We start from the raw sequence: 13,437 nt of genomic DNA, 5'->3' as shown, positions 1-13,437 counted from the left end.
CAAAAAAGGGGTATAAATTACCTGCTAATAGGTTCCAACCTCTATAATGTTTACCTATTTCTAGGTAATATCCGCTCAGATTTGATTACCAATTACCTAATTTTAGGTGGTTTCAAGTTACCTACTGGTGAGTATGTGCAGTTTTGTGCAATTTAGGTACTATTTACTTAGGTGTCCAAAAAAGTGCACGAACTTAGAAGTGGGTATATTCACTCTACCTAAACTAGGTGATTACGAATCAATTATAAATACCTTGTACATGAAAAAGAATGAATATTATAGAGATTTCCATCTATTAGTGGGTAAATCGTACCTTCTGTTTGGGTACAGCGCTAGTACCAATTCTCTAGGTACATCCAGTTTACTGTGAAGGCTAGCAGCGCGATTTCTCGGCGCATACAAGTCAAACAGAAGAAAGAAGAGCAAGATTGGTCAAACTTAATCGTAGTTGAATAGAATCTCGACCATCGATTTAAAAACATGAAAAAAGCTCAAGCGGGAAGGTGGATTCTTTTAGAAAATGATTACACTTCTCTTTCCAATAAAGCGTGATGTTTATTCATAAAATCAAGGAATTAGAAAATGCTTGGTTTCGGCGACTGAGTGTTCTTTTTTTTACGTCTTACAGCATTTAGTAGAAACCAAGCTAATCAGATTGAAAATCTCACATTGACTTCATGATTTAGTTTCCTTAAAATCGAATTTGAACCACATGAGACGCTTTTGTCATTTATATCTTTTCTTCCTCAACTCAATTCAATCAGCTGGTGAATTAATGCTATAAATATATTCCACTTCAGTTCTATTCTATCCATTCCTTTTCTCTTCAACTACTGTTTTAAATCACAATTTTGAAAAATACTATCCAGTTACAGGTTCAATCGTTCGTCAACCGTACGCAGTTTTGTAGAACTTTGCGAATTATTGAAAGTTGAAAGAATTTATCAAATTATCAAACGAAAACGTCGATTCCGTTCCTGTCGGTACTAGTACGCACACATAATAACTACTCTAAATCGAGTCAAGATATGCAAGGAATGCGGTAAAACTAACTCAAAAATTAATTAGTAATGTTTAATAACTATCAATCACTATAAGGGACGGCTCATGACGGAATGATTGCAATCGATAATAATAATCTATAAATAATGTAAGTACTAAATTTAAGTGTAAAAATTTGAATCATTTTGTGTATGTGTGTGTGTATGTATTGTAGTCAATAAACTGACTACTCTGGACCGGCATTCGGCGGAACACAATCAAGCAGGTCTCTTAAAGCTTCGTATGCTTCACATTATCGGTCCAATAGTTTTGAATCGTCATTGCTTCCAGCGAGTTCAGGAACGAGTCATTATCCAGACTGTACATTTCATCGGAATTATCCCGGATGGTGCTGTCGTCAATGTACCCGCTCGAGTCCGGTTCGCTTAGTGTTTGGGGCTTATTAATGTACAGATACCGCCGGTACAGGATAATCAAAGCGGCAGACAGTCCAGAAAGCAGCCCCAGCGAAGCTAGACAAATCCCGGATATTGCACCCACATTTAACCGCTGCTGACTGCGGGAGCTTCGCCTGTAATCATCATCCTCCAGCGGATGATCCTGATCGTCAATTCCTTCCTGCAGGTTCTGGGTGGAGAAAGCAATAGCTCGTGAGATGTAACTGCTAGCATTCGGATTGTGCCCGTTGCTGACAAAGTCTCGGAAATCCGACGAAAGAATCTTACCGATCCGCCGATCGCTCGCACTAACGCTAACGCTACTCGTACTACTATCACTATGGCTACTGTCAGGAATATCCCTCTCAATACTACTGCTATCGGTACTAATGCTAGTGTTACCTCTACTACTACTACTAAAGCTACTGTTGCTATCACTGGACGAAGCCGGTGATTGCAGGGCAATGACACCCGGCGCTACGTGTTCCAGTTCCACTGGGAATGTTGCGTTATCATCGGGAGAATCCTCGGGAATGTTGACGGCGGTGGCATTATTTACGTGGTCGCCATCCTCGTCGTCATCGATAGCCAACTCCACCTCGGATGCATGCTCGAGGGTTAGCAATGCCGCATCGGTGCTGTTGTCAACTGCCGTCAGCATTAGGGTTTCCACCAGACGAGTGCCATGTTCGGGAAGGCGTGGCGCTTCCTTGAGATCCCTGGAAACAAAGTAGAAAATATTTACAAATGCAACCAAAAGTCAGAGAAGAATGGGTAACTTACTCCTTTTCCGTTCCTCGGTTGTAGTTTTTCAACTTCAACGTCGTGATGTTCTGTTCGTTCCGGGTAAAAATAGTTCCATTCTTTTTCAACCGTCCTCCACCAGCAATCGGTCCCGGCGTCGAAGACGATATCGGCGAGTCCGTATTAACGTCTCCAGCTACCACACTGGAGCTTCTAACTGCCGAAACTGTGCTGCTACTTGCTCCGATATCTTTTCGCGTGTACCTCACCACGTTCGGCCCGAAGTCTGTACCGGACAAACTACCACCGGGAAAGGTGTCATCGATATCTTCCTGCGTGTGTTGGGGGACGAAAGCCTCATCCGAAACGATGCTGTTCACCGTTGGAGCTGCCGGGGATCCGGTGTTCGTGGGCGAACCCAGTAATCCACTGGAAGCGGCTGCCATTGGCGGGAGGGATGATATGAAGGGAGATCCGGGACCAGCTCGTTTCAGATATGTTGATTTGTTGCTGTTTTCTTCCAGCTTGGATAGTTTGCTGGGGTAGGCATCGATCGAGCTGAGCGGGGTGCATTCGATGAGGACCACTGCAAATAGATAATGTTTTTAGATTGATCATTACAATTTAACATGACATCGGATATGACAACTTACCAGCGCAAACGGTGATCCAGAACCAATGTGTCCACCAGTACAGAGTCATTTTAATGGTGGAATATCGCTTCCGTACGGCACCGACGATTTTCGCTCCTATGTTCTTTCTCTTGTCTTGAAGCCTTCAGGGCAATCGAACTCAATTTACTGGCATTATTCTTCCAACGATGCTATCACGCTTCCGTTTCACGAAGGATGCTGTTAAATCCCGTGTACTGTATTGTAAAATCCTGCAAAAAAAACCGGAGATGGAAAAATACATTAGCACAGTACAATTTCCACTTTCCTCCCTCCTGGAAATACACATAGCGAAGAATAGAACCGCACATCATTTGAATTAGGTATCAGAGAATTGAATTATTCTGTGAAATGGAAACTGTGGTGCACGATGGTTTTCGCTACGCAACCTCACGGGCATTTACCGCGTTCATGATTTATTTTCTGCGAACTAGGGCTTATTGAGCCATTGTTTTTGAAATTGTTTGAATTTCATACAGTTTTGAACCAGAATTTAAAACAAAAATAATACCAACTAGGTAATTGCAACCATATTCGGGTGCGCCTGAATATAGACGTCCGGAATGGCTAATTCCGCCAGGTTTGAGCTACGAACCAACAGATGGTAGTACTACTTAGTGTGCAAAAGAAATTTATTTCTATTAAAAACCTATTTCAAAATTATTCCTTTGTCATTTTTCAACTGTGCGCCAAATCATTCAGATACAAATCTAAATCGAAACCTATTTCAAAGTCGATCGGCCGGATGAATTTTACTTAAATTTAAATACATTCCGATTGCATACTTGCGTCATTTGTCGGTGTGTAACGACAACTCGGTTGCATTCTACCATAACGGCTGTATTATGCTTGATCTCAGGCGCAACCAGTTGAATCCGAATAGATGGGTGAAAATAGGCCCTTTACCCTACACACTGCTTGTGCCCGGTCAGCGTGGCAAGCAAAAAGTTAGCAAAAGTTGAGCAAAGCGAAATTGATGCTGGCAGCGTTTCTGCGAACATTTTGCGCGATTTGTGCGAGAATTCTGGCAACGAATTCGCTCAAATGCAACAACCGTTTCTGACAGAAGCGGTTAAACCAACCGATGCTGCTCACTCTTATCCATAATCGAGCCAGAAATGTACGGCCAAGATCTCTGCACGCTTCCTGCCACATCTTTGTCAGATGTTTTGCTCGATTCGTGCTAAATTCTACCAGGTAGGAATTGCCAGGATCTTTGCACAGTTTATGTCCGAGTTATGCTAGGGTTTAGCTCGGTTCCTGTCGAAATTTGCCAGAAAACGCGAGCGAAACCGAGTTCGCCCTAGCTCAACTAACCCGATAGGATATGCGCAGAAATCTAACAGGGCTGCCAAACCAAGACTTACAGAAATCTAGCAAAGCAGTATCTGCCAGAAAATTTGCTCACTGGGTGCCATAGGCACCGATCGATTTATAGCTAGATAAATTTGCAAAAGGGCGAATAAGATTTGTAAACAAACTTTTATGTTGATGGTTTCTCTTAATTTACTGTAATTTTAAAGCAGAAAACAATTGAAATTACTTCTACAATTTACATTAACGCATATTTTCCATGAAATTCCACTCTGCAGCAGACTAATGAGCGAAACAAGTTTGTTTACAAAAAACACTTTCGCCCTTTTGACGAATTAATATTGAATTGATTGTTTGATTTATCCCGGTAAAAAAAATGCGGACGAACATGGTCAGGCGATTTAAAAAGTTTGACGTTTGACTCAACTCGCCTGTGCTAATTGCCCCTAGGAACAAATGCAATTTGCGAATGCGATTTAAAGGCAATTTCAATACTTTTCGAGTACTTTTTCAAATGGACGTAAGTAACATTGAGAGCCTCTCTTTGTTTACTTTCTCTTTCGTTTATTACGGCGTCATTACAACACTTTGTACTAATTTTCCAGTACATATCGAAAGCCGACGGTTTTTACTACAATATTATGCAAAGAGTAGAGTAGTAAATGTTGAAATGGCCGAGTAATGAACAGAAGAGAAAGACCTCAAAGAGAATCTCTCATTGTTACTTACGTCCATTTGAAAAAGTACTCGAGACTTAGACAATTTTTCTGGCGGCTGAAATGGACTTGGTTGTTTTTCGCGTTTTTCCAACACGGCGGTTCATGTTTGGCTTAAGCTTAAATTGTTTTTTTTTTTTTACAAATTGGCATGTTCTCGCTTGAATTTTGTTTGTTTCGTGCACTTCACTAAGCCAACGAATGTGGGAAATTGTGGAATCGTGTGTAAGTATAATAGAACAAGATCTCTGACCTAAAATTTTAATGAACATCCGATTGTGGTATGTTTTGGTGTTCAATATCATTTTCACCATTGATTCTTCGTATAGTTTGGTGGTGTTTCTGTGAGTAGATAATGAATCCGAAAATAAATATTATGTGTAATTTTCATATTAGGCAACAAAGGGCGCGTTCCGTGAGCGATTTAAAGGCGGGTAGGGCGGCAAAAAAATGACGGCGACAAATCGTCCAAATGTTGCTTTTGAAATAGCCCCCTATTCGCCAGCAATTTGCTGGCAAATTGAAGGGCAATTAGCGCATCCGAGTTGGCAAATAGCCCCCCGTTAGCCAGCAACTTGCCCTTTTTGACTGGGATAACACAACAGAAGAAACGACTTACTGAGCGATTATCTTCGATTTCCTGTTAAATATACTATATGTTACTGCAATATTTTGAAAACTATTGGACGAATACAAAATCACTTCCAAGTGATTGGGCAGTGCTGTCACTTTTTTCCCATTGTTAAAATCTAGCAGTACTCCTAAAAAGAAATAGATAGCTGAATTGGCTCAAGAATTTGACAGTTTCGCTGGCTCAAGATGGCGTCTTAGCATAACTTTTACTGGAGGATAACTAGCGATGTGTACAGGCTTCAAAGTAGCCATGCAAGTGAACCTTGCGGGCCTAGTCCATGCCTTTGCATTGGGCTGTTTTGATTTTTGCAATGGCAGATGTTGGCTGTTAAAAAATGGCCGCCCAGTAGGGCCCGGACAGAAACAGAACTTACATACAAGAAGGTAGTCGCAGAAGAGAGTTAGTACGCAGTGTTTGAATGCGGGCCTAAAGATTCAGGCGTTATAGAATTGTAGTACAATCCACTCTGGCAGACAGTAAGTCGGAGGCGAACAGGGCTCGAGAGCAGTTCCACCGAATGCTGAGTGTATCGAGCTGTATTAGCTGGCAACGGTTTTCATAGCTCGGCAGTTGTAATCCGTTTCGCCATGGAATATGTCGAAGGGCAAAGCGCATGAACCGGCATTGGACAGCCTCGATTCTGTCAATCCCGTTCTGGTAGTACGGATTCCAAACAGCTGAACGATATTCTAACGTTGAGCGGATCAACGCGCAATAAAGCGATTCAAGACAGTATATGAAGTTTTTCGCTGTTCGGAATATAAACACAAGCTGTCTTAGCGTCTTATTTACGATGTATAAAGTATGTTGTTTGATCGTTAGTTCCGAATCCATGATGACTCCGAGATCCTTGATGTGAGATTGTCTTGGAATGCTCGAGTCGAAGAAATGGTAGTTAAACTGAGTCGGATGGCGTTTCCGCGTGAACGTAACGATTGAGCATTAACTCGGGTTTAAAACCATTCTGTTTAAATCACACCACGTAGTAAAGCTCTCCAGTTCCCTCTGAAGAAGCTCGGCATCGGTTTTATCCCGTATTTGTCGAAAAAAATTCTTGTCGTCGGCGAAAGAAAGGCGGGGTCCTTGTAATTTGTGTAATTTGATATTGACGTCATTAAAGTAGAGGAGAAATATTACTGAACCTAAATAGCATCCTTGTATGATACCGGATTTAGCTAAGAATGGTACAGATAGACAGTCCTTAATGCTAATTTGGAGTTGCCTTCCATCGAGGTAGGAACGAAACCAGCGTTGTTGTCCATGAATACCGAGTTTGTCCAACTTCGCTATTGCGATATCATGGTCGATTTTAACGAACGCAGCAGATAGATCAATGTTTGTAGTCCGTCAGCGAATCCATCGAGTACATATGTTGTGAACGAGAGCATCTCGAAACGAAAGGTTTATTGTATGCAAGCTTGTAAGAAAAAGTCGATTCGAAATGGTTCCATAATGTCGCCCCAGGTTGGTCGTTGTCGATCATTTAGGCATAAAACCGTGTTGTTCGTCTGCAATGTAGTGTTTGCAGTGAAAGAAAATAGGGTCTAAAAGAACCAGCTCGAATAGTTTTGATACCTGAGATTCCCCAAAAATTATCTTTTTTGATGAACTGGAAACATGTCCGATACTTTCCAGCAGGAAGGGAAAGTTCTAGTAATGAGTGATAGCACGAAGACTCGCCGAAGTGGTCCAAGAAGCCCGCTGATGCACTTTTTGACAACAATCGAGGGAACGTCATCTGAGCCCGGGGAATTAGATGTTTTCAGCTTGGAATTTGCTGTAAGAATGGCAGCATGATCGACGCAAATACGGTTGATGGTTCGTCCTAGAGAAGGAGTTAAGCTGGTGGCGGCAGCGACTTGTTGTTGTGGAAGGCTCTCGTTGAAAAAAAAGATGAAAACTTGTCGGAGAACAGTTGGCAAATTTTCTTAGTGTCGGTGCCTAAAACTCCATTTAGTAACATACAATATGGTGAGCCGGATCCTTTTCGTTGTTCGTTCACATATTTCCAAAACGACTTGGGCGTAGATTTCTGTGGACGCTCGACGTTTCGCTGGTGTCTTAAAAGGTGCATCTGCTTTGCTGTTTGTATTCGTGGTTGAGTTAAAAGTAATGGTTTCCTAATGCAAGTCTTATATTATTTCGAGAATTTTTCAAATGCCCCTCGTTTGGCAGTTTTTAATAATCTAAGGACCAGGCATTGCATTTATAGCTCATTTGAGTAAATACATCCGGATAATTTGCTACTGCGACAATAAAAACTCACATTTTCACAAAGTTATTGGCACTCCGGATAATTAAAACCGCCGGAGAATGAGCGAATGAGTTTATCACGGTATCCTTTTTGCACTCGATGCCTTGCTGTCGCTATTCCAAACCACGAAAAAACAAGTCTATCGTACTTTTTTGCCGCCTTTCTTTGAAATTATATGTAAATTTTGACGCTTTTATTGATTTCCACGAATTTCAAATATACCTTCTCCGGTGAGAAGGAAAAAATCAAATAAATTTTATCCGGAAAATTATTTTCACGCTATTTGTGGAGACGAAAAATTTTGCAACTTATCTTATCTTGGAAAAGTTGAACATCGGATAAGCTTCTTCTCGCGTGAGTAAGTGAGAATTACAATGCCTGCAAAGGACGGTTGATTGCCAGAGAGGGTGTTGATTGGTACGAATTGTTCGTATTGGCACATGACGGTAGATAAGAATATTAGAAAACGTCATCGCTGCTTCGTTCGCGTCTTTATAGTTGCGTTTTTTTAAATTGTAGACGATAGGTACAGCTTGAGACGTCTTAAAAAATTCACTTCAAAGTTACCAGCGAGTACAGGATGTAATAGGGGATGGAGACGCATCTGCTGAACTAAAGGAGTCGGAGCAGTGCAGCTGTACGGTGCCTAGTCCCGGGCACTTACAAAGCTGAGGTCTAATGGACGTCCATTCTCGTTGATGACATTATTGATTTGCCGAAGAGTTGCCCTGCTGTAGCTGTCCAGAATACAACTGGCATTGTTGATAAGCGCAGATTTTTCGATATCCAATCTTAGAAAAGTAATAGACTTGCCTGGCACCACGTCAAGTCAGATAAGTTGAAATTGCCCAGTATAACAATTTCGTCAGATGGGACGGCGATCGAGGTGATGTAGGAAACGAAGGAAAGCTGTACATCGATCTGGCTGAAATAATGAATTCTGTCAAGTATAAAATACAGAGTACACAGAAACAGATTGCGTTCGGCAAGTTTCACTGATATCCACACTTGCTCGGAGCTCGCTCACCGATCATCGTTGATTACTCGGGCTTTTATACCATAGCGAACGGCGATAAGCACACCACCGCCTGATGTCTTGTGGCTGCTAAGGGCATTGCGGTCACAGCGGTAGACATCGAATGTTGAACCAAAGACCTGGCGAGACAGAGTACGGTTGTCGAGCCACGTCTCGGTCAAGGTGGTCCGTGGTCGTGAGCAAATAGCAGTTCGTTGATGAATTTAAGCCACCAACATTCTGGTAGTAAAGCTCGATGTTTTTGGTGGACGGATCAGGTACAGCAGAGAGGGAAGCCATGTTGTCGTGTAGGAAGAGCCTTTCGTCAATCCCATGAACAGTATCGGAACGGCTCACGGTTGCCTGGTCGACTTTGGTGTGGGATTCGAGGTATCCCGAATGAACAGCGTCGCGCCCCAAAATACGACTATCGTCGTCGGCGAGAGCAATGGTTGGCATCTGATAACAAGATTTCAGAGCAAAAGGCAAAAAAACTGGAAGCGTAGAATACATCAGCGCTTGAAGTGTTCGGAACAGATGTATACTTGCCATACATATGATTCTTACATACTGCAAACTCGAGGCCTATGAAACCCTGTAGAGGATGAGTACCAAAATTTTACAAAAGTTATTCCGTAGTAGAAACACTTCACTCGATGTCAAGTGAAATATGTGTGGGTTCGTTGCGTTGCGTTGTGACGATGATTTTGGCGGATTGCACACTGACTTCATCATGTTTGACTGCTGGTTATCAAATAAGAGTTGCTTAGGAAGTGGTAAGCAGGAATTCATGCCATTCCGACCCATATTAAAACATCAACAGCATGATAGCCATAATTGCCGGCCGCCCCCATCTCCATCATTCACGGGTAAGGTAACTGAAGGTAGACGACTCATCAGACTCTTCCATAGGTGTCGCGGAGTTGGTCGTTTGGAAGGGTATATGGTCTAGGATTCGCTCCAAGCAAGCGATGCGACCATGGTTTATTAGGTAGTAGTTTAGTTGGTTTTCGAGTACATGATCACTCGAAAAAGAAAAAAATCTTATTTAGAACCAAAAGTTCTTTTTAAACTGTGGGTAGCCGGCTGCCTAGAGTATCGTGTTTTCTAAACAAAACCAATTTGAACTCCACACAGCCGACCGTGGGAGTATTGCCTAGGAAAGTTTATCTTATCTGCGTAATGGGCAGGATCACTATCTATTGCAACAGTATTTGGACAGAATTCGCTATTTCTTCTGTTCGATATATTTTTTTGGGTTGAAAACTACCGAGTGGCACGTTGTACAGACAGAGTTATGATAGCTTGAGATGTTATAAAACAAGGAAAGTGTTTCATATATTCCAAATCAGATTGCTTGTGAAATTATACGAACGGTAATATCGAACATTGACGGGAAATACAAAGGATCGTTAGATTCATAAAAACAGACGCCACGGATTTTAAGTACGTATTGGCCATTGATCATCAATACTAGTCAGATTGAGCTCTTATTGGGGCTGATTTCCGAACAACTATTTATTGAGAGAAAATATTAATCGAAGGTTGTATACAAACCGAACTTACAAAAGAAAACCAAGAAATAATTTTGAGCTGCTCAAAATAACCATTAACTGTACCGAAAGATACACTCTGCAAGACGGATACACTAGCAGTTCACGCACGTGTCGCACCTGTCGAAGTGAACGAATTGACAGCAGTTGGGGATAGAACCCGATCCAGTCCCGAGTTTAAGCAAAAATGGCAAAAGGAGACCTGTACCTCGGTTGGCACCGCGGGGAGGTAAGGAATAGGAGTTCTGTATCGGAGGTGAATGGCGACATAGATTGGTCTCATGTTGCACGATAATACAGTTTTGCCAACCTCAAGTGTAATATGTATGGGTTCATTACAAAACGTCGGCGTTTTATTCAGAACCCGTGACAAAATTACTCTTTTGAAATATTAATGCTAGAAACTTCTTGAAGGCAACTAAAGCTTTCCTTCCGAGTGGATGATCTTATTTGACCTATAGTTCGGATTTATCAAATACAACTTAATATATGTCGTCATCAGGCTCAAGCATTTCGTGCAAATTTCTTTATTAAAACGAGAGCATGTTGAAAATGTTACATCGCTTAGTGCCAGATCCGTATACATATAGATAAACTTTATATATTGCGAAACTTTCGTAAAAATTCCCGGCATTGGTCTGCCACAGGGTTTCAAACTCCACGACACGATCCCGATCTGCACTCCGTTGTGCATTAGCGGACCTCCAGAATCGCCCTGAAATAAAATAATTTGATCACTTTGGCAAAAAATTAACATTTATCCAAAATGCCACTAAAATTTAGTACTTTGCACTCCGACTTCCCGCCTCCTTGCGAATCAGCGCAAACTTGACTGTCGTGAATAACTGCTTGATGACGGGAGCTACACTCTTTATTGGTAATAACTTGCAAATCGAGTTTCTGCAGAATTTTAGATGGTTTACCCTCGTTCTCAGTTATTCCCCAACCAACCACCGTAACTCTTCGATTGTCGTCGGCTTCACTGCAAACCGGAGGCAGCGGCACCGGTTGAACATAACCCGAGAACTTCAACGGACTGACCAGCAGAACTAAGCAAATATCGTTCATCATACTATTGCTTTGATCGTACAGAGGATGTGTGATAACTCCCTGGATGGAGTGAACTGATTCGTCCAATTTCCTTGCTATTTTCGTTCTTCCAACTTGCACCGACGATTCCACCTTACTGAAAGGTACATTGTAGGGAAAGCAATGGGCAGCGGACATGATCCAACGGTTCGTAACAATTGTTCCACCACAGAAGTGACTTCCATTTTTACGAAGTGACACCACAAATGGAAAATCACCGGAGCTAGCATTTGTTCCGTTGACGATACGCGGTTCGCACTGTTCGTCAGACGAATCACTTGAAAGTGTGTTTTCAGCGGGATAGGGTTCGGATCTACCAGATCCGATCCGTAGAAGAATAGTTATTCCGAGTAGCTGAAGGTGCATGTTCTGACCTCGGTTCAGTGTTTGGTTTTGAGCGGATCATACGAATGCTGGGATATATTTTCGCTTATCGTTTATACGCTAATCAGGCTGATCGAATGCAATTGTTCCAAATGTAACCTCAGTAAACATGGAATGTGACCGAGAAAGCTAGGGTTCTCGAATAATGCACAGTGGTGTATTTGGTGTACCATCGTGGCACATCATCGGAGAATTTCACAAAAATTTAATTGGTCTAATTTCTTCAAGTAAAAATTTTCGAAGAAAGCTTTATAGAACTGGTTCTGTCCCTAGTAAGAGTAGTGTTTGCGATTGTTCAAAAAGCTGATCGGTAATACCGAGATAAATCAATTCAAATTTTGCTGATTTTTCTGTTTCTAAGAAAATTTGTGATTGATTTTGATTTGAGCTTGTGTGTGTATGTTTATACAATCCATCTCCCACTGACCGGCAGTGTTTTTATGGAAGAAACATGTCTTCATCTATTTATTGATACATTCATAAATGTAAACATTTTTAGCCCTCGAGATGAAAGGTGATAATTCTACTGTAAATCCAACGACCCATTTCAAGAATGCCTGTTCCTACACGTACATTCTGATGTCGCTTTCATATACAATAAATCCCGCGCGAATACATCCATGCATCAAATCGATATATGTTATACATTCACACTTCCAGAATAAAAAATGTCAAATATGATTCTGGCACGTATTTAGTATATGCAAAATATTATGGTAATTTGTACCCAATATTAAAAAATAACATGAAATAATCTGTCCAATTTCCTGCTCTAATTTTTTACTATACACGGATACCGAAAACCGCCAAAAGTTGAGCTCTTTTGACTCAATCTCGGGGTATCGTAGAAAAATGTAAAATTAGGTAAACCGTGTTGAAGGTAGTTTCCCTTTAACCACGGCAAAAATCACAACTCATTGAGAGGCTTTTTATACTCAATCTTGAGTTAAATATACTTAAATTTAAGTTGAATCTACTTAATTTTGAGTAAACTTCAAACAACTCAAAAGTACCTTATTCCATGGAAGACCCGGACTGAGTCGAATCTCTCTCTCTCTCTCTCTCTCTCTCTCTCTCTCTCTCTCTCTCTCTCTCTCTCTTTCTCTCTCTCTCTCTCTCTCTTTGTTTTTGACAACATTAATAAGTGCGAAAGCGATGCAAAACTCAAAACTACGTAAATTTAAGTTAAAAGAGCTTATTCTGTGGGTTCTTTTATTTTTCCATGCACATATCCGCTAGTAGCCATCAATCGAAGCGATGAGTCAGACAGTCAGGTGCAGATGTCGTTGTAGACGCTAAGCAGAATTAACGGGTGCATTTTTTGGCGGGTCGATTCACGTTTGTCAAAACTATTTCCAGTGATAGGGTGACCATATCAAGCGAGTAAAAAACCAGGACAGTTCAAAGGGAACTACCCACATCCATCACCTCTTAATCGATTGTGCCTGCTCCCTAGCTTTTCGACAGGTAAAAAGTTCCAGGTTCTGGCAGGCAGAGCTACTGCAGTAATACATTCCTGGGGTCGGGCAGGCATAGCTCAGCCAAAAAGTCTCATGAGAATTCGATCACCGAGCTCTTTTCTTCAGATTTGTACACACACAGTTTTTGCTTCATAGCCATCAGT

The 13,437-nt window shown here is 41.5% G+C and overlaps 2 protein-coding genes across 5 annotated transcripts in view; both read right to left on the bottom strand.

Moving 5' to 3' along the window:
* Positions 1–530: 530 nt before the first annotated feature.
* The window catches only part of LOC131684038 (uncharacterized), a 114,610-nt gene continuing 101,703 nt past the window's right edge, over positions 531–13,437 (bottom strand). For all 3 annotated transcript variants that reach the window (XM_058966570.1, XM_058966551.1, XM_058966561.1), the window contains 3 exons: positions 2,837–3,066; positions 2,223–2,769; positions 531–2,158 (listed from right to left, as the gene is read on the bottom strand). In XM_058966570.1, coding sequence (XP_058822553.1) covers positions 1,273–2,158; positions 2,223–2,769; positions 2,837–2,885 — 1,482 coding nt within the window. In that variant the 5' untranslated portion in view covers positions 2,886–3,066 and the 3' untranslated portion in view covers positions 531–1,272. The remainder of the gene's footprint in view (positions 2,159–2,222; positions 2,770–2,836; positions 3,067–13,437) is intronic.
* On the bottom strand, positions 4,681–11,867 carry LOC131684092 (chymotrypsin-2-like). 2 transcript variants are annotated; one of them, XM_058966652.1, is made up of 2 exons: positions 11,127–11,867; positions 4,681–11,055 (listed from the first exon to the last, which is right to left on the bottom strand). In XM_058966652.1, exons 1-2 carry the CDS (start codon positions 11,793–11,795, stop codon positions 10,759–10,761), a joined length of 966 nt encoding a protein of 321 aa, XP_058822635.1. In that variant the 5' UTR covers positions 11,796–11,867; the 3' UTR covers positions 4,681–10,758. The 2 variants fall into 2 exon arrangements, with proteins under 2 accessions (XP_058822635.1, XP_058822644.1); XM_058966661.1 differs by having other exon boundaries at positions 10,958–11,077.

Source organism: Topomyia yanbarensis, chromosome 1 (genome assembly GCF_030247195.1).
Source record: "Topomyia yanbarensis strain Yona2022 chromosome 1, ASM3024719v1, whole genome shotgun sequence".
In the NCBI taxonomy this organism is placed as follows: Eukaryota; Metazoa; Arthropoda; class Insecta; order Diptera; family Culicidae; genus Topomyia; species Topomyia yanbarensis.
The sequence above is the reverse complement of the archived record's forward strand: the minus strand, read 5'-3'. Positions and strand labels throughout refer to the sequence as shown.

What these genes read in the sequence shown, in the direction of transcription:
- LOC131684092 (XM_058966652.1), bottom strand. Translation starts at nt 11,795, where the DNA reads ATGCACCTTCAGCTACTCGGAATAACTATTCTTCTACGGATCGGATCT. An exon ending in GCGGGAAGTCGGAGTGCAAA is followed by an intron (nt 11,056 to 11,126) that starts GTACTAAATTTT and finishes ATTTTATTTCAG; the next exon opens with GGCGATTCTGGAGGTCCGCT.